The sequence below is a fragment of the Lindgomyces ingoldianus genome (assembly GCF_010093535.1).
Source record: "Lindgomyces ingoldianus strain ATCC 200398 unplaced genomic scaffold BDR25scaffold_1, whole genome shotgun sequence".
NCBI classification, from domain to species: domain Eukaryota; kingdom Fungi; phylum Ascomycota; class Dothideomycetes; order Pleosporales; family Lindgomycetaceae; genus Lindgomyces; species Lindgomyces ingoldianus.
In genome coordinates this window covers 2,106,809-2,128,801 of record NW_022985162.1, presented here as the reverse complement: position 1 = coordinate 2,128,801, position 21,993 = coordinate 2,106,809, and the positions used below count along the sequence as shown (strand labels likewise).

General features: G+C 50.5%; 6 protein-coding genes across 6 annotated transcripts; 4 read left to right on the top strand and 2 right to left on the bottom strand.

Moving 5' to 3' along the window:
* Window positions 1–2,183: 2,183 nt before the first annotated feature.
* On the bottom strand, window positions 2,184–3,032 carry BDR25DRAFT_308871 (uncharacterized protein; the record flags this gene model as incomplete). Its single annotated transcript, XM_033691036.1, has 4 exons — window positions 2,184–2,238; window positions 2,486–2,754; window positions 2,810–2,880; window positions 2,933–3,032. 4 exons carry the CDS (start codon window positions 3,030–3,032, stop codon window positions 2,184–2,186), a joined length of 495 nt encoding a protein of 164 aa, XP_033554883.1.
* Window positions 3,033–4,892: 1,860 nt separating this feature from the next.
* Window positions 4,893–5,519, top strand: BDR25DRAFT_321170 (uncharacterized protein; the record flags this gene model as incomplete). The annotated part of the gene is made up of 1 exon (XM_033691950.1): window positions 4,893–5,519. The coding sequence occupies one exon, from the start codon at window positions 4,893–4,895 to the stop codon at window positions 5,517–5,519; it is 627 nt and encodes a 208-aa protein (XP_033554882.1).
* Window positions 5,520–7,318: 1,799 nt separating this feature from the next.
* Window positions 7,319–8,573, top strand: BDR25DRAFT_299760 (uncharacterized protein). The gene is made up of 2 exons (XM_033689226.1): window positions 7,319–7,522; window positions 7,589–8,573. The coding sequence occupies exons 1-2, from the start codon at window positions 7,490–7,492 to the stop codon at window positions 8,081–8,083; spliced, it is 528 nt and encodes a 175-aa protein (XP_033554881.1). The 5' UTR covers window positions 7,319–7,489; the 3' UTR covers window positions 8,084–8,573.
* A 2,067-nt stretch (window positions 8,574–10,640) lies between these two features.
* On the bottom strand, window positions 10,641–13,914 carry BDR25DRAFT_6795 (cation efflux protein). The gene is made up of 5 exons (XM_033698916.1): window positions 13,321–13,914; window positions 11,967–13,268; window positions 11,691–11,909; window positions 11,476–11,643; window positions 10,641–11,423 (listed from the first exon to the last, which is right to left on the bottom strand). Exons 1-5 carry the CDS (start codon window positions 13,737–13,739, stop codon window positions 10,688–10,690), a joined length of 2,844 nt encoding a protein of 947 aa, XP_033554880.1. The 5' UTR covers window positions 13,740–13,914; the 3' UTR covers window positions 10,641–10,687.
* Window positions 13,915–14,052: 138 nt separating this feature from the next.
* BDR25DRAFT_299757 (beta-1,4-mannosyltransferas-like protein) lies at window positions 14,053–15,606 on the top strand (the record flags this gene model as incomplete). Its single annotated transcript, XM_033689225.1, has 2 exons — window positions 14,053–14,403; window positions 14,459–15,606. Coding segments are annotated over exons 1-2 (1,466 nt in total), but the record flags the coding sequence as incomplete, so codon positions are not given.
* Window positions 15,607–15,781: 175 nt separating this feature from the next.
* BDR25DRAFT_275721 (uncharacterized protein) lies at window positions 15,782–18,383 on the top strand (the record flags this gene model as incomplete). The annotated part of the gene is made up of 3 exons (XM_033687509.1): window positions 15,782–15,948; window positions 15,999–16,998; window positions 17,047–18,383. The coding sequence occupies exons 1-3, from the start codon at window positions 15,841–15,843 to the stop codon at window positions 18,381–18,383; spliced, it is 2,445 nt and encodes an 814-aa protein (XP_033554878.1). The 5' UTR covers window positions 15,782–15,840.
* Between the last annotated feature and the right edge of the window lie 3,610 nt (window positions 18,384–21,993).

The window sequence follows — 21,993 nt, the reverse complement described above, 5'->3', positions numbered from 1 at the left end:
GAAGATTGCTGCATGCAAGGCCATAGGGCGGCTGGCGCGACTAACAATCGAGGACGTCCTGGAACAAGAGTAGAAAGAGATGGCAAAGGATGAAGATTTTGATACTGTCGAGGTAGATGCTATGTGGGACGCATGAATTGGCGTACATGAATGCCATCAACGTGGTCCAAGAGTGGAGATGATCATCGAGAGTGCGGGGTGATCTGTTGCGGGTAGCAGCAGGATATCGTTTCCTTCCATCGAAGGCCTGCATTGCTGACATGCGTCCCTACCTCATTTCCTCATATAGCGCTGTATGTTCCTTCTCTTGAAACTCGCCGGGATGCCTTGTTGTCCCCCTCGCTCTCACAATCGTTCCTCGAATCAAAAAACCAGATTGAACGATATCTCTTGGAATGGCACCGGCTGTAGTCTTGGGCTGAACCGATCCCACAAGTGGCCCAAAACTAGATCGCCGTTTTTGAGCAAACCTGAACTACAGAGCTGCAGACCTAATTCACCTTTCGATTTGCTTTGTGGAGAAATATAGAGGGAAATGTCAATGAATGACATTCGGGATACTCTTGATATTCTTGGTTTTCTTGTGCCTTGAAATTAGACCTCCAGCAGGAGCTCCATGGATATCTATGGCGCTCTTGACGCCCGAGCTTGCTGGGACCCACTGTGAGGCCTGATCGCGCATGCATGTTTTGTCCAGTGCCTTGCTGAAATACGGCAAATAGTCACAGGGGTCAGGGAATATGATACGACTCTACCGCTCCTGGCGCATTCTATTATTCATACTAATATGTGGTATAAGCTCGAGATTTCCGACCGTCGTTGCCGTATCCTGAATCCTGATCGTTCAAGGAGTTCTACGAATCTCCGGCAGACTTAGAAAATGGGCGAGGATGCCGGGCACACAGTATGTGGATGACCATGGCTCGAGAAGGGGTCGAAGTCGCACCACGGTTTTCTTTGGGCCACTGCAATGGTGTATCGTTGTATTTCCCACAAGTTCCTCAAGGCTCGACCATGCTCGTATCCGACACTCGCCTCTGGCCCTACCCGATATCTCAAGGGCAATGTCGGATAAGACATCGGAGAAGCAGTGCAAACCTCCACGGGCTGAAATTGCGATGTTCAAACCTTGGACGGGAAGACACGAGAATCATGTGTGTACGTTTGAGATGACATGACATTGGACACCGAGAGGATTCTCATTTCTTCTCGAAAAGGAAAAGAGGCGCATGTGCAAATAAGGTGACAGCGGTTATCTTCAACGCCGCAGGGAGCATCACCCTGGAAATGATAAGAGGATAAGGAAAGAAACGATATGACCGGAAGTCCAAATTGGTTGGATTTGGACAGGTTGGCCGACTCTGAAGAAGAGCGAGAAATATGTTGAGACACTTGGAAAGGGATTCATTTCCTCGTATTTGGGTAGGTCCCTGCCTGATTTGCAATGCAACCCTTTTCCTTTGCCCTCCACTAACAACGTAACTTAATTACGCCGTAGTGGTCATGTTCGGGAAGGGATTCGACATATCTTGAACGCGATAGGAATACCGTTGAGAATCCAAATCCTTCAAGTTTTCACTGTCTGTTCCAAGTCGCGTGCTACCAACTCTTCACACATCGCCCCCAGATCCCCGGACTGCGGTGACGCAAGCGCTTGGGCACGACACACATAGGCGCCGACGTCGTTGATAAGGAAACGAAGGTGACCATGTGGCGTAAGAAGTAATTTCGTGTTTCAGGGTCAAACGAGTTCCCCGTTTCTGGGCAGGCAGCCTTGCATCCTTTCTCAACGTCATGAACAAAACCAGAGTCTTTTCAGCCTCTATTTAGATTCGGTTTCACGAAATGCCATGTTACCCAAGTTGGCGGTTGCGAAGAAAAGGCTGGGCCAAAACTTGGTTTCCCAGCAATGCGCGCGTTGAACGAGATCGGCTACAGAGGAAGCTATTTGCATGCACAATAGCAGTATTATTCTATAAGCCTCCGCATTGGTATCATTCATTAACAGGAAGACCAATAAAACTCCCGTAGGTAATCCAAATCATTATGTCCTCGCAAGGCAGAAAGATATCGGAGACACGACACACAACCAAGGAGAAAATAGAGAATATAGCAGCGGAAATCCAGGTTAATTATCCTTGCCGATTCTTCGTGAAGCCCGAATCTATGAACATGGAAATCCACTAGACCACACACCAGTTTCCTCCATGACTTGACGTGAGCTTGGTGGCAGGAACCCTTCCATCGATAAGCCAAGCGTAAAGAATTAAATTATACAATCGAATTGCGGTGGGGACCGTGGGCCTAGAAACCGATTGGATGATTGACCCTCGACTCCTAATTGGAATGCATGATCATGATGCGAGGCCCAGATCAATCAACCGTGCACGAAACCAAGCCATCCCCATTCTAATCCACCCGAAGGGACTCGATGAACCTCTGGTTCCCCAAAAGCACACCGAACCCGGAAGGACAAGCTGCTTACAAAACGTAGGCAGCGAGACCAAAGATGGCAGCAAGACTGGCTCCAGAAGCAGCGAATCGAGAAGCTGCGCCTGTGAAAGCTGGGGGAGAAGTCGGTGCGACGCTCGTAGGGGCGGCAGTACCAGCAGGAGGCGTATAGACGGGTACGGAAGCGTTGGAGCTTGGGTAAGGAGCCGCGGAAGTGTGCACAACCGGTGGGGGAGTATACACTGGGGTGCTAGGCGCGACTGGCTTAGAGATCGTGCAAGGACAATCCGTCACGGTAAAAGTCTGAATTAATCAACATCCCATCCATCGATTTTGGGGAGAGTCAGGGAAAACGTACTGTGGCCTCAGTGATAGTGTAAGTTTTGGTGCCATGGGCAATGGTGGTTGGGCCTGGGCAGTAGGTCGTATCTATAAAATCATCAGCATTGGATATTGGGACGAAATAGAATGAGAAACTCACACTCGCTGACAATTTCAGTGGTATAGACCACAGGCTCAGTGTAGTTGTAAGAGGCAGCAGCAGAGGCCACGAGGGCAGCGGCAACGACGGAGACACGCATGATGATTGATGGGATTATTTACGTTGGTATTAAGTTGGCGGAGGGTGTTGGAGGTCGTGAGACGTAGATTAAGCGAGTGAAATCGGTGAAGACCGGTGTATTAGTCGTATAGCGAGTGTGTGGTGAGAAGGAAGAAGAAGACTTGACCTGGCAAACCACTTTATATGAACTACACCCTACCATGGCTGACCAACAAGTTCGTCGTGACCGCCACTCCAGCGCAAGGCTCCACATACAGGGGCATTTCTGGACGGTTGCATTCGATTGCAAGCCATGGGCCACCTTGGCCCTGAGCGTGGCGCTCTGTGGACGAGTGTAGGGATACGGAAAAGGGGGGAGCCTCGATAAAGTGCCAGTTATCTGGGCAGTTTATTGAAGGAAGCTCACGCTACCTATCAACGTTAGCAATGGCCGCAGAAATGAAATTGCAAACCAATATCAATGCCCAGACCCATGCCGTTTACCCCATGTAGGTTGGATGGTTCGTTGTCGGTGCTAACTCGTTATGGCGCGGCCGGTGCTGTGCACAACGACTTGTTCAAGGTGGATAGAGTGCACAAACGGTCGGGCTAGCCGATATCGGGTCACTTGCAGCAGCCTGATCACCACCGCATGAAAGGATGGATGAAGTCTTACGACATGGGAAAAGATGGGAATTAACTGAGGCTCCGCCGGAGACTTTCGCCGCGAATGTTCCGGGGCGTGGTAGTGACATCCATCGCATTCAGTGATACTGTTCTCCATGTTGGCGGCTGGGTGTTGTGCAGACTCGGCTCCCCCAAGCCCGTCAGCAGGCTTGGCGCTGGGCCGACTCGCAGCATCGACGCCATTTCTAAAAAGCGGATTTCTGCTGGGTAAGGTGCGAGGAGGGACTCGTCGAACACGCTCCAAAAATAACGCGCCTCTCCCCACGCAGCATTTCTCAGAGCTGATAGTAACGGCGTCGAATTCAGAAACTCTTCCCCGGGCAGTGGGTTGGTGCTCAGTCCGCTAACGGGGATTCGAGCGGGTTCCTGCAGACTGTTCCTGAATGACCATCCGCTATCTCGGAAAGGGAGAAGTGGGCGACTGGGCATTGCAAAACAGCAAAGCAGATGAAAAACGGGAGATTTGGAAAGCAATGCGCGAAACAGTCTGAATGGACGCCTAGAGATGCCAAAAGTGAATGTTAGGGATGAGGGGCAGCATTGACACTTGATGCAGAGGAAGACAGCCAGACCTACCACCTTTTGCTAGAGGTCACGCTCGCAACATCCCATCAACAGGGCTAACAACAAACACAAGCCCACGATATGGTAGTCGCGCCTTGCATCAGCGAGTCAAGCGCCACTGGTATTCCGCCGGTAGGGAATTTAGCGCATGCCATGCACGTGCTGAACGAGTCCGGAGATGAGGCTTCGGATGGCTTTGACGCCAGCATGAAAAACAACACGTCGCGCACACGACATGTTCCCCTCTCGAACAAAAGAAACAATAGTTGTCGCTTCAGGAGGTTGCTGTGCGCTGCAACGGCTCTCCAAGGGCTTCCACTGGAGCGAGAAGGAATAAGCCCAGCTAGCGACGAATCGCCCCACACCACCATCAGCTGCAAACTTCAACATCTTCCACCCCTAACCGAGTCTATCTCGTCGCCTCTCATATTTACCATTCGGCTCGGGACCACCAATTTAATTCCAGAGAAACATCAGACCACCCTCAGCTTCAGATGGTTGACCTCTTTCTCGTCTCCCTATTCTCCACAAAACCACAGACCAGCGCCTCCGAAGATTGTTAGTCGACTCCCAAGTACATTCCCCTTTCCTTACAGCGATCTGCTCGCACTTTATTGAAGAGCACCCACCAATGCCCCAAAAGGCGAACATGGTTCAGCCACTGGGCTCACAGCTCGCTGGTTCCGGGATTCTTAATGACTGGCCTCAGGGGGTGGTCTATTTGCTCGCACCGTCTTATTCTAAAAAGCTGCCGGATGTGGCAATTAGAAGTCTCATCGTTGCCAGATCTGACTTACCAGCAACTGAACAGCTCAGGAAAACAAAAGGCCCGTATGCCAACACCAGAATAACGCGGATTGTTACTCCTTCTCACCCTGCTAATGGTCAATATGGCCTTTTCGCTCGCCAACACCTTCCGCCGGACTCGTTCATTCTCCCATATCTAGGCTACGTTCATGACAAGACTGACACTGATGAGCAATCCGACTATGACCTATCTCTGGATCGCAACCTCGGTATCGGCGTTGATGCGTCTAAGATGGGTAATGAAGCTAGGTTTATCAACGACTACCGTGGAGTTTCGACGGGACCGAATGCTGAATTTCGCGACTTTTTCGTTGACATCGGGAACGGCAAAGGAGAAAAGAGAATTGGAGTATTTGTCCTCAGTGTAGGTAAGAGTGGGAAGAGAGTGAAAGGCATCGCAAAGGGTGAAGAGATCCTGATCAGCTACGGCAAAGGATTCTGGACCGAGCGCCAGAAGACCCAAGAGTAGTCGGGGCAGCGCATACACCCACAGCAAACCAGTAGTAAGCTCTCTGGACATGTTATTACTCCGTCCTCCGTCCTCCCGTTTGATGCGTACGATGACGTGGGGCTGGCCGTCACAAAAAAGCGGCAGAGGCACTGGTAGCAAGAACTGCATCAGAAAGATTTTCTAGGCAGCCTGAGTGAGTAGGTTTGCCATCATTATAGCCTTCTCTGTGGGCACAGACTTAGAATCCCACTATGGCCCTAAAACCTCGACGACTTCGCCGTCTGATACTCTTATTTTACCCCTAATGTGATACCGCCGGCGAGGGCTTACCATGTATTCAAGAACCGGACTGCGACAGCAGGTGACGTCGAGGGAATCGACGTTGCGTTCCAGCTTTCTAGAAGAAGAACCCTGTGACATGCATGGCTTTGCGACACCAATGAATAGGAATTTTCCTTTTACGTGGACTCTCCATCATCCATCGACTTCAACATGACGTTAACCCCTGCTTGACGTGGGACACATTTCAACATCAGAGGACAAGGGCTACACCGTATAGTTCGTGCGATCACCATGATGTCGACCTTGGGAAGCCGCCACAGTCCTGTGCCTCGGAGCCTGCCTGTTCTGCCGCGCATATAGTGGAGGACAAAGAAATATAGCAAGACTGCAGCAGCATCTACCGATGCACCACTTAATAAGGCTTAAAAACTTTTATTTTTCCGGACCTGTATGGCGGCGATAGGACATCCCACAGTGCGATAGTAACAGGCGTGGGACAAAGCCACACTCAATCCCAAAAGATGCAAATCTGAGATGAACCTTGTGAGAGTTTGAGAGCGTGAGACTGAGGTGAGGCTCGGGCACAGATGACGTCGAAAAATCCCCGAAATTCTCAAGTCGAGTCGAAACAAGTGTCAAGAACAGACAGCGTATGTTTCTGGCGGACGTCATTGGGGATCACATCTACCACATGGATGCTATACAATAAGCCTCCTATTAATGTGCGACGGCCGTCGGTCTGGTGGATAGAAGGTCCACTGAGAATGCCAACTGCCATGCCGGCAATGAATGTGCAGCAGGACGGCCAGGAAACCTGTTCCGCGGCAGAAAGGAGGGCATGCAGGTACAACTTGAGCTTGCGGCTGGCACAATCGGCGATAGTCAGGCACGGGGAATCATGGTGGTGTGTGTTTTTGATCGCGATGCTGCACCAACGTCCTGATCTGAGCACCTACAAGCTGGTGACGTGATGACCGGACCCAGTAGCCTTGGCTGTTTCGGGCTCTCCCGAAGGATGCGATCGCCAGTTGCGTCCAATCAACTCCTCAACGCCAACCCTCAGCACTGGATCGCCGGAAGCCGCGCAGAAAGGTGCCAGAAGAGGAGCAGGAGGATGAAAAGCCCCAAACAGCCGCCTCGATTCAGCCCTACCCTTCCAGAGAAGCTTTGATGCTCCTGCGCTCCTGTGCCTTCCATGATTCGAAAGGGTGTTCCCCATTCAACGTCATGGCCATTTTTGGCACACTACGAGGAACGCTCATCCTCAAGACGGCCGCAATAATAAAAGGCCTAAGATCTCTTCCAGCGCTCTTCACTGCTCCCTATTTGTCCCGGCGACTCCTGCTTCACTGCAACTGCTATTACCTACAAATCAGCTTGCGCTTTCGTGTTTGACACACCACCGGCCTGTTCTGATATCACCTTACTGCTCAGCCCACCAACCACCTGCCACCTCCAAGCGTACTACTGGCTTACTGGCCTCTGCAGCGCCTGCAGATGCACCCTTGCCTTCCAGACCTAACCTGAGCTCCAGGGAAAGCTAGACGCTTCTGTACCACCACTTTGCCTCAACACTTATCAGTATATCAACAACTCCACACCCCGCATTCCGCCAGATACTGTTCTGCCCGCTTCCCGAGGTTTTCAATTTTGCACTTTACGCTTTCAGCCCTCAGCGAAGCAGATCCACAGCCTGCTGCACCACTATGGCGCACTCACCAAGACACTCTCTGAGCGGGGTGAGCAGCCGCCCCCTCCTTATGCCAGCCTTAGATAGCATCCTCTTACTAACATCTTCTCGTCAGGGCGACTCGATGCAGAAATACATGCTTCTGTCATCTCAGCAAGAGGTCCTTCGCCGCCGCCTATCTCTCCAAATCCCAACAGCCTCGCCAATGACGGCCTCATCGCCCGAATTCCAGTCTCTCTCCTCATCACCAACTTTCTCTCGGCCTGCCTATGCCTCCTCCTGGTCAGCCGAGCCAGAGTACATCGCCACCCACCCATTGTCGGCCTACCCAATTCCAACCCAACCAGGAATGGGTCACCGAAACAGCGTTGATGAGAGCCTAACTGAAGACTCTCATCGACTCTACGAAATCAACCAGCAAATCAAAGCCACCCTCACCGAGCTGCTCAACACCGAGTCCGTCCGCTCCGACGAGAAGTACCGAGCCTGGATCCAGGGCCGCCTGATGGACGCCGAACAACAAATGCGACGCCAGCGTCGCCGCCGCTCAAGCGTGGACAGAGAAATTGCAGAGTCCATTGCCGAGCACTTCGAGCACCCCTTCCCTTGAACCACTCGCCGCTACTACTACATCATTACCCCCATGTACTATCACTTCCATCTCTCGACCCATTGTTGTCGGCAGAGAATGACATTACGGGCCTACGACATTTCGAGAAGAAAAAGCATCATTGGAGTTCAACAACTGAGTGTTCTTCTGTTGGAGGGAAACGCCGCCTTGAGTTTGCGTCTATCAATCAACAATGGATCGACCTGGATGTGACAAAATTGACTTATATCACAGGAGGACTTGTCTTTCAATTGTATCATCACCTGGGAATAGAGTGAATGTGGATATGGTATGGCGCATGGTGTTTTCATCACGGATTTGAAGCGCTCAAATCAGAAACCTGAGGAAACCTTTTCTTCTCTCATGCTACCCAATTGTATGCATACTTCAGCGGCGTGCATGCACTGGGCGGAGTAACTTGCCTGAGTGTCATCTGTCGTGTTGCCAAACTTGTAATTTTAGAATACCTAATTGAGGACTTTCACAATCACAGCCATCTTCCAAACGTCAGAACATTGGAAACTGTGACTCAACAAATTCTGGGATGAATGCTGATCGCCATTGACATGCAACGCGATGCAGAAACTTTTCGTGTCAATACCCAAGGGTTCCAGCGCCAACCATTCCCAACAATTTCTTCTGCACTGCAAGCTGGCGATCAAGCGATTGTCTCTCGATAGCGAGCCAATCCCTCGATCGCTGACCACAAGAAGAGGGGCAGAGGATAACGCCACTTCCACCCATTTTGCTAAATGCGGGGGATGTGTTGCATTCCACGGCTAGTGATACGCGTCGCTTATGAGTACCCCTCCTTCACGTACTCGATTTGGGACTTCCTGGGAGGGAAAGCATATGCGGATATCGGACCATAAAGAAAGGGGACTACGACTGAATGAGCTGGGCTGTGGTTTTGGTGTAGCTTGGGTTAATTATAGTGACTGAGATTGTTGTTGGTGATGGTGATGGAGGAGGAAGGTAGCAATTGAGGCATAACTGAACATGCTCCTCCACGAAGAAGGCGAGACCCTGAGCACGCTCGCACTTACCCAAATTACCCTTCGTCCGCACCACGGTACAGCGAACCTACCCTCAAACCAAATCAAATCACAGCATCAACATCAAACAGCCCCCTCTCTCCTTCTTCTTCTTCCCAGCCCATAGCAGAGCATGCAATTCGTCCTTCCAGTACCACAATCCACAACATCCCCACCTCCGTTCAAGCCGGAAACTCCAAGTCAAGTAACGCGTTTATCGAGCCACCCTGCACTACCACCGGTTTCCTTTTCCAATTGCATCTTCATCTCACGTTACATAACCATCACGTTGTCCGCATCATTCACTGTCACCTGTGGGCAGGCCCCGACTTATCCGCCGCATTGCGGTTCGCATCGGCCCGGAAGTAAGATTTAGCGCGCTGAATCCGGATTTCGTGTTTAATAGACCAGCCGGTTTGACTGTGAAGCAAGAGTGGCTGGTTCCAGGGTAGAGATGAAGGAAAAAGTGTGGTGACATCTGATCAGGAGAGCAGCAGAACGAAATTTCGGGCTTGGCTCGTGCATTGCGTTCAGAATTTTTGGCTCAACGAATGAGATAATGGGATTCGATAACGTCGAGAGAGAATCCCAAAAGAAAAAAAACAAAAAGACCGAAATGCAAGAGATTATTCTCATACGACATCATGTCTAACAATGGAGATAAAACGCGCTGCTTTCATGTGTTGATGTCGTACAAACGCACACCTGAAAAGTCGCACGCTCCAACTTCTCCAACTACCGACAGACGGAAACGCTGCGCCAAAACCCTTCCGGAACACCCCGGCCACTACACGCATACTACACACGCGCCAACATCCTCAACACATCTCACGATACGCTCAAGTCATCATCTCAGATCTCAAGCTCTTACCTAATCAGCCTCCGCAGCCGAGTCCATCACAAGGTATCAGAGGTCTTGTGCCTCATATCTAAACTTTAGTATTTTAGGTACCATCTATTGTACAAATGATAGGGTGCCTAAACACCGGAGCCGCCGCCGCCGCGTTCGTAAAAAGAAAAAAACCTAGACATGGAAGCATCTGAGTGACTGAGTGGGTCATGGAAGGTCATGACGCATGTCTTGTAACCTGGCAAGAGAGGTAAGATAGAAATGGGTGGATAAATGTACATGTATGTGTAACGTGAGGGAGGGTGAAGAGGCAAAAAGGGTAGAGCGCTTAGGTGCCTAGACTAAAATCTGGCCCGATTTCGTGTCGTGCCTGGACTGGAGTCCAAGAGTGAGGTACTCGCCGACAGATGGACGGAATACTCGAAGAAGACAGTTTCTAGAATGCAATGGATGGATGATACCAGGACGAACCTCGTATACCAGAGAGGCGACCGAGGGTGTTCCAGACCGAGATACAGCCGTGTCCGCGGACGTAGGGGAGATGGAAAAAGCCTTTTGTGTGGCGAGGTGAAGTTTCCTCGGGAGAGGGGACCGCGCAAGATGCATCTCCCATCTGGGTACGTGTGATTGATACTGACCGCAGGACTGGAACAGAAATTATTCCCAGAAAAAAAAAAAACCCCCCTCCGTCACAGTCGAACATGACGCAAAGCTCCTTCCTTACGCCACTTTGGCCCCGCCGCCGCACCAGCATCGTCCTTCACCTTCCGTCTCTACGTGAACGACTACCTCCATGCCTCTTCCCTTAAGAAATTGTACTGTACGCTCTCTCACGTCCTCGAGATTCGCGGCCCGGGAGGCAATGATGTGTATAACGCCCAGTACTTTTTGCTGGCGAGGTCCATGATTATGATCGTGATCCGAGTGATCATGTTGGCCATGATGGTTTGAATGGTCGTGGGGATGATGGGAATGAGGTTCACTATCACTCTGTGAATCGTGACCTCCATAGCTGTGACCATGATTATGGTGGGAATGATTGTCGTTATGATGCGAATGCCCGTGATTACATTCTTTGTGCTCTTTTGCATGCACTTCAGCATGCGCTGCTCCCTCATCTTCGAGCCAGAAGCGAGGAACAGTGTAGCCGACGACACCTCGTAAAGAACTCAACTCTTGGAGGGTATTTCGTATGCCATACTCAACGTCCGCTGGGAGAGATAGAAGTAGACGCATTCCGGAGCTCTTGACGAGTGGAATGGCGGAAAAGAATATGAGGAGCGCTATGATGCACGACGCAATAGGGTCCCAACCTGACCAACCATAGTATTTAGTTAAAAGGGTCGAGATGATGACCGCCACAGATCCAAGAGCGTCGGCGAGAATATGGAGGAAAATGCCTTGCATATTCTCATTTTCGTGTGAGTGGCCGTGGGAATGATCGTGGTCATGATCACTGTTCGTGTCAATTTCTCCCTCAATAATAGAAATATTTAGACGAAACGTACTGGTCGTGCGAGTGACCATGGTGGTGGGCATGTCCAAACGCGGTCAGACCCACAATATTCACCAAGAAGCCAAGAACACTAACGATGAGAAGCTCATTGAGACGATGCAGCTCATGACCTTCCCAGAGCCTTTCAAAGGCATCGAAGACAATCTCCACACTCACAAGCCTAAAGGAGGATTAGTAAAACTTAAGGTTTCTAGGAGACTTGCTTACATTAGGAATACTCCGTTTGCAAAGCCAGAGAGAGTATCGACCTTTCCGTAGCCGTACGGAAAGCGAGTATTCGGGGGCCATTTGCTCATCACGGCAGCAGCCAAGCCAACTCCTAGGCCAGCACAATCAAACAGCATGTGAATACTGTCTGTGAGCAGTCCCAACGAGCCACTGACAAACCCGTAGAAGAATTGAATGAGCATGAAGCTCAGATTGAGCCTAGGATACGTTAGTAACAATGTTGCCGCGGGTAGGGAGTACTAATATTGGGCTTACACTCCAAAATACGCAATCCGACGAGAGTCCTTCTCAATCATGATGGTATGAATGATGGACCCAGGCGTACACTGTTCAATGAGTAACTCGGAGAGCTTTGAATGATTTCCATGAAGATGATGGTCATGATGTGCATGAGCGTGCTTATGACCGGAATGCGAGTGACCGTGTGAATGCGCGTGAGGCACAGGAGTTTTCGTGTCAAACGACACAGCTCCAAAAGAAAGCGCACATATCAACGGGAGGTAGAGTGTTCCCTGCCATGTGTTTGAAGATTCAAAACCCCCGAATACAATGACTAAAAGACAGCCCAGTGCAAGTCCAACCTTCTTCTGACTTCGCAGAGCTGAGGGTATTGAAAAGAAGATAAGTGCAGTTGCTGATGCAACGGAAAGAGTCGAAAATACAATTGGATCTCGCGCAATGGAAGGTGAATCGGACGAGATGATGGAAAACAGAATAGTGAAAACAGTGAGACAGACACCTGCGACAATAGTAAGCAGTGTATCTTCGGGAGAGCTCGTCAATGGAGAAGACGGCTTTGGCAAAGCTATTCGTGTCGATCCCCGACTGTTCCAGGATTCATTGCTGTCTTTAAGGCCCGTCACCAAAGACCAGCCGGCCGTAGGAAAGGGAGGAGGGATTACAAGCACGGAAGCTGTCAAGGCAAGATGACCGGAGAGGACACTTAGGCTACCCTCAGAACCAAGCATGTGGAGAATAGCCGCAAGCACGAGAATGCCGCAAGTTACCTTGCGAGTCCGGAGCGTCCTCTTCCAAGAATCCCAAATCATATGTTTGCCCGGCTTATGATCAAAACCTCCTATCCCTGCTGTCACTGCTGTCAACAAAACGAAAGCCGTTATGGCGCCGCCTAAGTGCATTGCTGCATAAAACGGAAGTAGGACACCGAAAATGGTGTTGCACATACGGCCAAGCGAGCTGAGATTCCTCAACACATCCAGTGCATTGCCCGGACTTTCAGAGCCCCCAAAAGACTTCCGTCGATCCAAGGGCTGGTCCAGTGAGCGTATCTTTGATATGATCCCAACCAGAATTAACGTCGTTGACGAAAGCGTGCACGCATAGAGGAATTGTGAGCCGCCAGGCAAAGTCCAAGGCGCTGCGCTGGGAGTATCAGATTCTTTCGTGACAGACTCCAGCAATCGCTCGTGGGCGGGTGCAAGCCCAGTGAAGTGTCTTCGAGGTTGGGGGACAACAGTACGGTATGCGAGCGACGCAAAGAGGAACGGGAGGGGTATGAGGAGCGCAGTGAGCGCTTCGGGCAGCTCGAGCCAGGACCTATTTACTTGTAAGATGGTGTTCTTCACCCTCCAATCGACCAGATACGTACGTCGAAGGTGGTGGGGCAGGAGTCTCATGTATTGGAGAGAAGCCAAAGTTCCCCGCGGCGTTACTCTTCCGAGTAGGAGGTCGGCCCAGGTCGGACTCCCCTCGAGGCCTGCCCCGAGGCCTGCCCCCCATGAGTGGCTTCAGTGAGAAGCCGCTGTCAGTCGATCTAGAGTGGTCGTGGCTATGTTCGCGGCTATCGGCGTAGGGTGAAGGTTCGGGGGCGCGCAATTGGCCATTCAGCTCTGAGCGGTGGTGATGGTGACCAGCGCTGGATTGTGTTGATTCCTTCTTTCCCGATGATACGCCGTTGACTTGACCGGCCCAGGACGGGGGACGGTCTGACAGGTAGTGCGATTGAGAGTGTCCATGACCATGCGTATGCGCAGACGTGTTCAGAGGGAGCGCATATGTCGAAGCCATGTGAACATAGGGAGGTTGTTCCTCAAAGGATTCAGCGCGCCCAACGAGTATTTGCCGTACCTCTGGGGCAGGCCTGCACCCGGTTCCAGAGCGGTCGGCTCTGATGTATTCACGCGAGGATATGCTGGTGAATAGCGTGCGTGGCTTGAGTGAAAGGCGAAACAGAATTGTTGCGATGTTTCCAGATGCGGTTTCAGGGGTCCCAAGTCGCTGAAATCCGTTCTGTGGCGTTCATCTCCGCAGATTGTGGCTTGGCGTGGCTTGTGACTTGGATGTAATCCGTAGGCCTTGGAATTCTCCTCCTTGGGAAGGGCTTACTACTTCTTGCGCCCAACAGCCATGTTCGGCGACAACTTCAATCGGTGGTTCGAGTTGGTCTTGTTCCTGGCTGTGCTCGTTTCCTCCATCTTCACAATATGCCTCCTGACCTTGCCCTCACAATACGACCCTTTCAGGGACAAGGTCCTCCAGGATCCTGAAGAAGAAAAAGAAGAGAAAGAAGAGAAACAGAAAAGCAAAGACAAAGACCAGCCAGGGTGGTTTAGGCCCGGCAGGACCGTCCAGGTGGTTGTCCTTGGAGACATCGGCCGGTCTCCACGTATGCAATATCACGCAGTTAGCATCGCAAAGCATGGAGGTCGGGTATATCTGATTGGATATAGAGGTCTGTTTGATCTTTTTACAGACTGCTCCTCTCATGTGCTGACTTTTCTTCCTAGAATCAGAAGTTCATCCAGATATCTTGTCAAGCCCACGCATCAAGATCATATCACTTACTCCGGCCCCGACATTCCTTCGCTCCAGCAGCAAGCTACTCTTCCCTATTCTGGCACCACTCAAAGCTCTCTGGCAAGCCCGCAGCCTTTACCGCGCTTTAGGATATCGAACTGAGCCAGCCAGATGGATGCTTGTTCAGAATCCGCCGTCTATTCCAACGCTGACTATTGCAGCTTTTGTGTGCTTCTTCCGTAACACAGATCTTATAATCGACTGGCACAACTTTGGTTATTCTATCCTTGCCTTGAAACTTGGGCCACTTCATCCGCTGGTTATGGTCTCTGCCTTGTATGAAAACATCTTTGCCCGCCTTGCATCCCACCATTTCACTGTGACGGATGCTATGACGCGTGTCTTGAAGAGCAAGTACGGAATTACAGCCCATACCTTGCACGATCGGCCGGCCGCCATATTCCGTCCAATTAATAGCCAAGAGAGGGCGAAGTTTCTAGCTCGTCTTCCAGAGACAGCTCAGTACGCGCAAGATCTCTCACCAACGGCCAAAGCCCCATGGAAATTACTTGTCAGCGCAACCTCTTGGACGGCCGACGAAGACTTTTCCGTCCTACTAGATGCACTTAGTGCGTACTCAGCACACGCTGCCTCGAAGACACAGCTTCCCAAACTCCTCGCGATCATTACTGGCAAAGGTCCCTTGAAAGAGCACTATCTCTCTAAAGTTCAAGAGATGAATCAGGAAAAGAAACTGCTCAATGTTGTCATACAAACTGCGTGGCTCACGCCCGAAGACTATGCTACTCTGCTTGGGGCAGCGGATCTTGGCGTTTCCCTACATACTTCGTCTTCGGGCGTGGATTTACCAATGAAAGTCGTGGATATGTTTGGCGCTGGTCTGCCTGTGGTAGGGTGGAGCAAATTTGAGGCGTGGCCGGAACTGGTCAAAGAAGACATAAATGGGAAAGGTTTTGGTAATTCGGAAGAGCTTTTACGGCTGCTTGTGGATGTGTTCGAAAACAAAAATGGGCTACTATCAACGTTGAAATTGGGTGCTTTGAAGGAAAGCGAGCATCGATGGGATGATGAGTGGGATCAAGTGGGTGGAAAATTGTTCAAGTTTGTTAGCTAAGCCATTACATAGAAATAACTAGTTAAGATATTCTCACTTGACCTAGCACACAGTGATTGAAAGGTATCATTCTTATTTGGGTGAACTGCCTGAATAATAAGGTTGCAAGTCAATGACTCGAGCGGGGTAGTTACAAATTGGAAGCGAACTTTCACCATCACGACTTCAAACATAATCTTCTCAACCAATGAAGTTCGGGTTCCCACTTGAACATGCAAGGAAAACGTCCAAAACAAAATGTCAGACGTGACAGAGCTCAGGTGCTGGCCGTCGGGTCCATTCGCGATTAGCTGGTCTCCAGATGGAATCATTGCGTTATCATCTGACGAGGCCATCGAACTTCTGGTATGTATTGTGGTCTCAAAGTGCTATTATTGGGGTCTAATGCTTTGTAGTTCCCGGTTATTGAAGCCCCTGGTGAGCTGGAGCCGGACCTTATACAGTGGCGTCATATCCCTATTCAGGTATCCTGGTTCACCAAAGATGAGCTCCCAGTCAAAGACCCAGCACCACTTCAAACATTCTCCATCGGCGAGGAGATATCACAAAGTCTTCCACTTAGGATTTCGTGGTCCCCACCTGGGCTTGCAAAGCACAGAAGATGCGCGCTGGCTGTGCTTACCTCCAATCTCATCCTGTCTATCTGGGCTTCGCATTCGAAACCTCAAGAACTTGCTGGATGGGATCGGCAATTAATCATTAACGATGCTTTGGAGAAATACTTTCTGGACCTTCCACAAGAAGGAAGAGGCCTGATCATGTCCGAAATTGAGGAAAAGGCACGATTGCGAAAACGAATACGCGCCTACTCTTGGGCGCCATGCATGGACAGCGCGAGCTCAACAGGCCAAGTTGGTACCCAGCTTTCCTGGGGACATTACATGATTGCTGTCTCCAATGATGATAATGATATTATCCTTGTTTCCATTCGCTCACCTACATCAACCTTTGGACAAAAGGAGGAGTGGAAGGCTGAGGTCTTCGGCCACTTTCCCCTCCTGTGTAGCCCTCAGAGCATCATCCCTGATCCAGGGATCTTTGACGAATATCTCCTCGAGCAGCGGCACATTTGCCATCTATCATGGAGCCCCTGGGTTGCGCACGAAGATGGACTACACTCCGTTCTTGCATACGCTACAAATACTGATGTTCGCGCAAGAGTCATATCCTATACCCAAAACGGGACCAGCGTAGGCCAAGACGTCGTATATCCTGAAATCGAACTACGATACTCAGGCCCACTAGAATTCTCGCCCAAGATTGGAGCGGGCGATACATTAATGCTCTCTGTCTTCACTGCTTCAGAACTTATCTGTTTAACTATTTCTGCAGAGGACGGATCGATTCTAAGTCGCGCAACTCATGACCTGGACGGTCGATGGGACTCGATTTCAGGTAATTAGCTCACCAATCTCTCGATACGTTTCACGCTAAATCACTCAGGTGTCACATTCGATGTCCGGCCGCCCAACTCAAGCATAGTCCACTTCTCTTCCATCATAGGCACAACCCGTTATCCCACCGCTGCTGTAGAGGTCTCCCCTGCGGGACTCTCCGCCACATCGGAACCATATTGGCGTACTCAAATCCACGAAAACCAGGTGTATTTCAGCGCCAACCATGATCTCGGGGGGAACGCGAACGCGAAGACATGGGGTCTTTCGTCATCACCGCTTGGAGACTTCGTCGCCTGCTGCTTTACTCTGCATCCGACCGATATGATTGAGTATATCACTCCTTCCGAACGACGTTCTACAATCGCAGTCAGTAACATGAGCGGCAACGGTAGCGAACTTAGCTTTCCAGCCCGGAATATTAGTGCAGAGGCGGTGCTCTTTACTATCAAGAAATGGTGGGAGAACAACGTTGAAAACGAGGAAGAAGTCGAGGAGGCAAAAACAGCTATACTCGAAAAGTTACTTCAAATGCACTCCCCAAGACGAACTACTCTCCAAAACTCAACCAGCAAAGCCGTAATACCAGTTCCAGGTCTAACAGCCACAGAAGCAGCCCTCCTCACTCAATTCAAACAACGAGCCTTCCTCAACACAAACACCATAAAAGACCGCTACCAAATCCTCATCTCCACTGCCTATCCCTCCTCCTCATCCACCTCCACCATGACCACCTCCACCATGACCACCTCCACCATGCCCACCTCCATCTCTATCGCGAAAACAATGATAGCCCACCGCCTCGCCAAAGAACTCCAACGCCTTCCCCCAGCAATCTCCCAAACCAGCGACTTCAGCACACAGATACTCACCAGCAGCCAACATGTCATCCAACTCGTTCTCACTCTCAGCAGCGTCGACACCGCCTTCCCACCTTCAACCTCCACCCCACCAATTGAAAGATGCGACTTTTGCGACGCCGATCTCCGGATGGAAGATCTCGAATCCGCGCAATGTGCGAATGGCCATCAGTTCGTGAGATGCGGGCTCACATTCCTGGCGATCCAGGCACCAGGGATTTCGAAATATTGTGGGATTTGCAGTCAGCCGTATTTCAGTGATGAGTTTGTGTGGGAGCAGGAAATTGCGAGTGCGGCGTCGACGCCAGTGTCAGGCCGTGTACGGCTGGAGATGAATGATATGGAAGTTGAGATGGAGATGGAGCAAGGCGCAGAGACGCTCGCGGAGATACGTGAAGGAGATCTACGAGGGAATGGAGGGGCAAATAAACAAAAGGGGAGTATTCTACCGTCTATGACTCTGGCAAGGCTATTGTTCTGGGCGTGTGATGCGTGCATATACTGTGGGGGCAAGTTCGTTGGATGATGGACCGATGTCTGTAGTATAGAGGATTAAGGGACCAAAAGGGATCCTTTTGTCGCTACAGAGAATTACAGCAAGCAGTTAGATGGCTTAATTCAATTTGGATGAAGTCCCTTGTTATACGTTGACGCATTATATATATTGACGACTTGTGTATATGTTCCAAGCCTAGAATGCCCTCATCTAGAATGGCTTTATCTAACCTCGTACATTTGCACTTTTGACATGGGAGCCTTTCCTTCGCCGATACCATCCACATCCAGCCTACCCCTTGACGATATCTTACATACCCAAATGCTTAGGTAGAGTACTTAAGAACCTTCATAGATCTGGAAAAGGTTCACTATCAATCTTTCTAATTCTCCTGTCCTCCCCTGTACCCAAGGCTAATAACCGTTTATTCCGGCCAACACAGAACTGTCTAGAACTATGGACCCACGGAGATGGGTAGAGGCAGGCATGGAAAGGCATAGTAAGTGACGTCAAAAAATCCACATACCTTTCAAGCTGGAGCTTTTCCCTGTGCCTTGGGCATTTTCTTATCCACGCCTAACTTATCCAGTTCGGAAGTCTTGTGATAATGTGGTGCCACTTCGACCAACCATTCAGGCTCCAGTGGCATATTGCTCCTCATATACTCCTTGCTCGTCAAAACCAGTTCATAGAAGATGACCCACTTAGGCCGAGATTCCATGAGCGTGGAGCTGGGATGCAAGTACACTGTCATTCCATTCTTGACTGTGCGGTACGAATCTCCTCCTCGTTGGAGACGCGCTGCATTGGGGAAGAAGCCTGCAGTAATAGCCTTGCGAATAGCAATATGATCTGAAATACCGCACGTCGACACGGCGACCTCGACGCGATCGCAGAGTTTCTGGAGTTGGTCGCGGACATCACGTGCGCGTGTGAGACTTCGTTGCTGGAGGAAATTTTCTTTTGACCAGATGGGACTATAGTCTGCATCCACCCACTGATTCCAGATGTTGAGGTAGGTGAGATGATCACCGCCTTCTTTGTTTGTAAATCGTGCGCGGGCAGAATCGGCATAAAGTTTCTTGTCTTTAGGCCGGAAGAAGAGAGCTGCGGATTCAGAGAGCATGGCGACGATGGAGAGGACTTCTTCGACGCAGCCAAATTTGTCTGCGGCGAGGATGGCTTTAGCGAGCATTGGGTCTGTTGGAAATTCCGCCATCTGACGACCGATTTTGGTGAGCTCGCCTTTGTCGTTTAGAGCTCCTAGGGCGTAGAGGTTCTCAAGAGCACGAATAAGAGTGTCTGCGGGCGGAGCGTCCATGAAGTCAAAGTTGATCAGGTCATTAATGCCGAGGGATTTAAGCATGAGGACAACAGAGTTTAGGTTGGTACGTTGGATCTCAGGTGTCGTACTCTCTTCCAGCTCATTGTAGAACGCCCATTTAGTGTAAAGCCTGAAACATTTGCCAGGACCGACGCGTCCAGCACGACCAGCTCGTTGATTCGCAGAGGCTCGAGAGCAAGGAGTCACGACCAACGACTCCATCCCGGTGCGAGCATTGAAAACATTCTCTTTGACAAGGCCAGGATCTATCACATAGACAATACCATCAATTGTCAATGATGTTTCTGCAATGTTTGTCGCAAGAACAACTTTTCTCGCCTTGGGAGGTGTCGGTTCAAATATCTTAGCCTGTAAATCTGTGGGAAGATTTGCATAGATCGGGCAAATGATCAACTCAGGAGCCCTAGATCCTAATTTACGCGCAGTGTCTTCAAGATTCTGTTGTGCTGCCTCAATTTCGTCTTGACCAGTTAGGAAAACTAGGATATCGCCCGAAGGTTGGGAAAGATGGATTTGGAAGATGGTGGTGACTGCTGCAGCAAGATAGTTGGCTTCGGGCTGAGGCGTGTAGTGAATGTCTACAGGGTAGCGTCGACCAGGGATGTTGAAGATTGGAGCATCGTCGAAATACCTGCTGAACTTTTGAGCATCCATGGTAGCAGAAGATATCAAAAGCTTCAGGTCAGGTCTATATCTCGCAATATCTTTGACTAGCCCGAAGAGAATATCCGTATGGAGAGTTCTCTCATGAGCTTCGTCGATCATGAGCGCTGAGTAGCCCCCGAGATCCGGCTCGGTGAGGAATTCTCGGAGAAGCATGCCATCCGTCATGTACTTCAAAATAGTCTTGTCGCTAGTCTTGTCCTCGAAGCGGATAGCATATCCAACTTCTTGTCCTAGTCTGACTCCCATTTCCTCAGCCACACGAGCTGCCACACTCATAGCAGCGACACGACGGGGTTGGGTGCAGCCCACTTTCAAACCCCCCTTGGTATATCCTGCTTCATGGAGATATTGAGGCAGCTGTGTGGTCTTGCCACTCCCGGTTTCGCCAACCACAATAAGGACTTGATGTTCTGCGACAGCAGCTAGGATCTGTTCTCGGAATGTGAACATGGGCAGACTCTTCCTTGTCTCATCGATAGTCTGCGCCTTCTTCTCGGCTGCATCTAGCATTTTCTGAAGCATCAGCTTTTCTGGATCGAGGCGGCTTGCTGCGTCGGCGATCCATTGTATGCCTTGGGTCTCGTCGAAGACGAATTCATAGTCATCTTCCTTTACTGCAGGGCGCTTTATTTGAGATCTTGCCTTCGCCGTCTGCTCATTCTCCCACTGGTCGATCTCGGTGACATATTTCTCTTCTTTGTGTCGTTTGTTCAGCACCTCTGCCTTGTTGCTATAGTCGGCGTCAGGGACAAGGTACCCATCGAGGTGATCATCGATGGCAAGCCGTTCCTCGGCAAGGCGGAGGGTTTCGCGATTCCGGGCGAACTCCTGGAGCTCGCGCTTGCTGAGCTTCGGGTTGGTGCGCTCCTCGTCTGCTTCCTCGGCAACCTGCTTTCGGAGAAGCGCAAGCTGTTCAGCTTCACGTTTCGCGAGGTAGTCTTGTCGAGAGCGCAGACGCAAATCGGTGAGCTCCTCAGGATTACGGCCCTGGGGCGGCATGTTGGCTGGTGTTGCGGGGAAGAATGCGGCACCGCCGCCGGCGGGGATATTGAACGAGGCTGTAGCTGGATGTTTAGTCGGACAGTTTAGCACAGGAGAAATTGAACAGGATCACAGCTTTGCGTACTCAAGGGGAAACAACCTGGGCGGTTGCAGTAATCGTGTTGGTTAAGTGAAGTTGTCGCGGAGCTTGTGCAGGTTGAAAGCTACGGCGGAAGACGGCGAAACCGTTTTTCCGATCACGGCAGGACTAAGCCATCTCGCTCTGCTGTCCATTTCATTCCAATGTCACCCACACACTTCACAGCTCCTCTCCAGTATTCAAGATGTGTCTGTTTGCGATAATGAAAATCCCATTGAACTCTAAAGAACTGCTAGTATCCCGTTGTTACAAGCAAAACCCGCTACATTGCCCAAGAATGCTGTGAAGCGGAGAGACGAGATATTTAAATGACGCTGCCCTGGCGGAGGGGAGAGCAAGCCTGCGCGCGCTCAAGATGTTATAGTCGCTGGAGCAATCGTCCTCAAAGATATCGATATACCGTCCACAGACTTCGTACTCCCAGCATTCCATTTGACCCTAGACACTGTCAGTCCTCCATCATCCAACAAAATTGAACGGAAACCTAC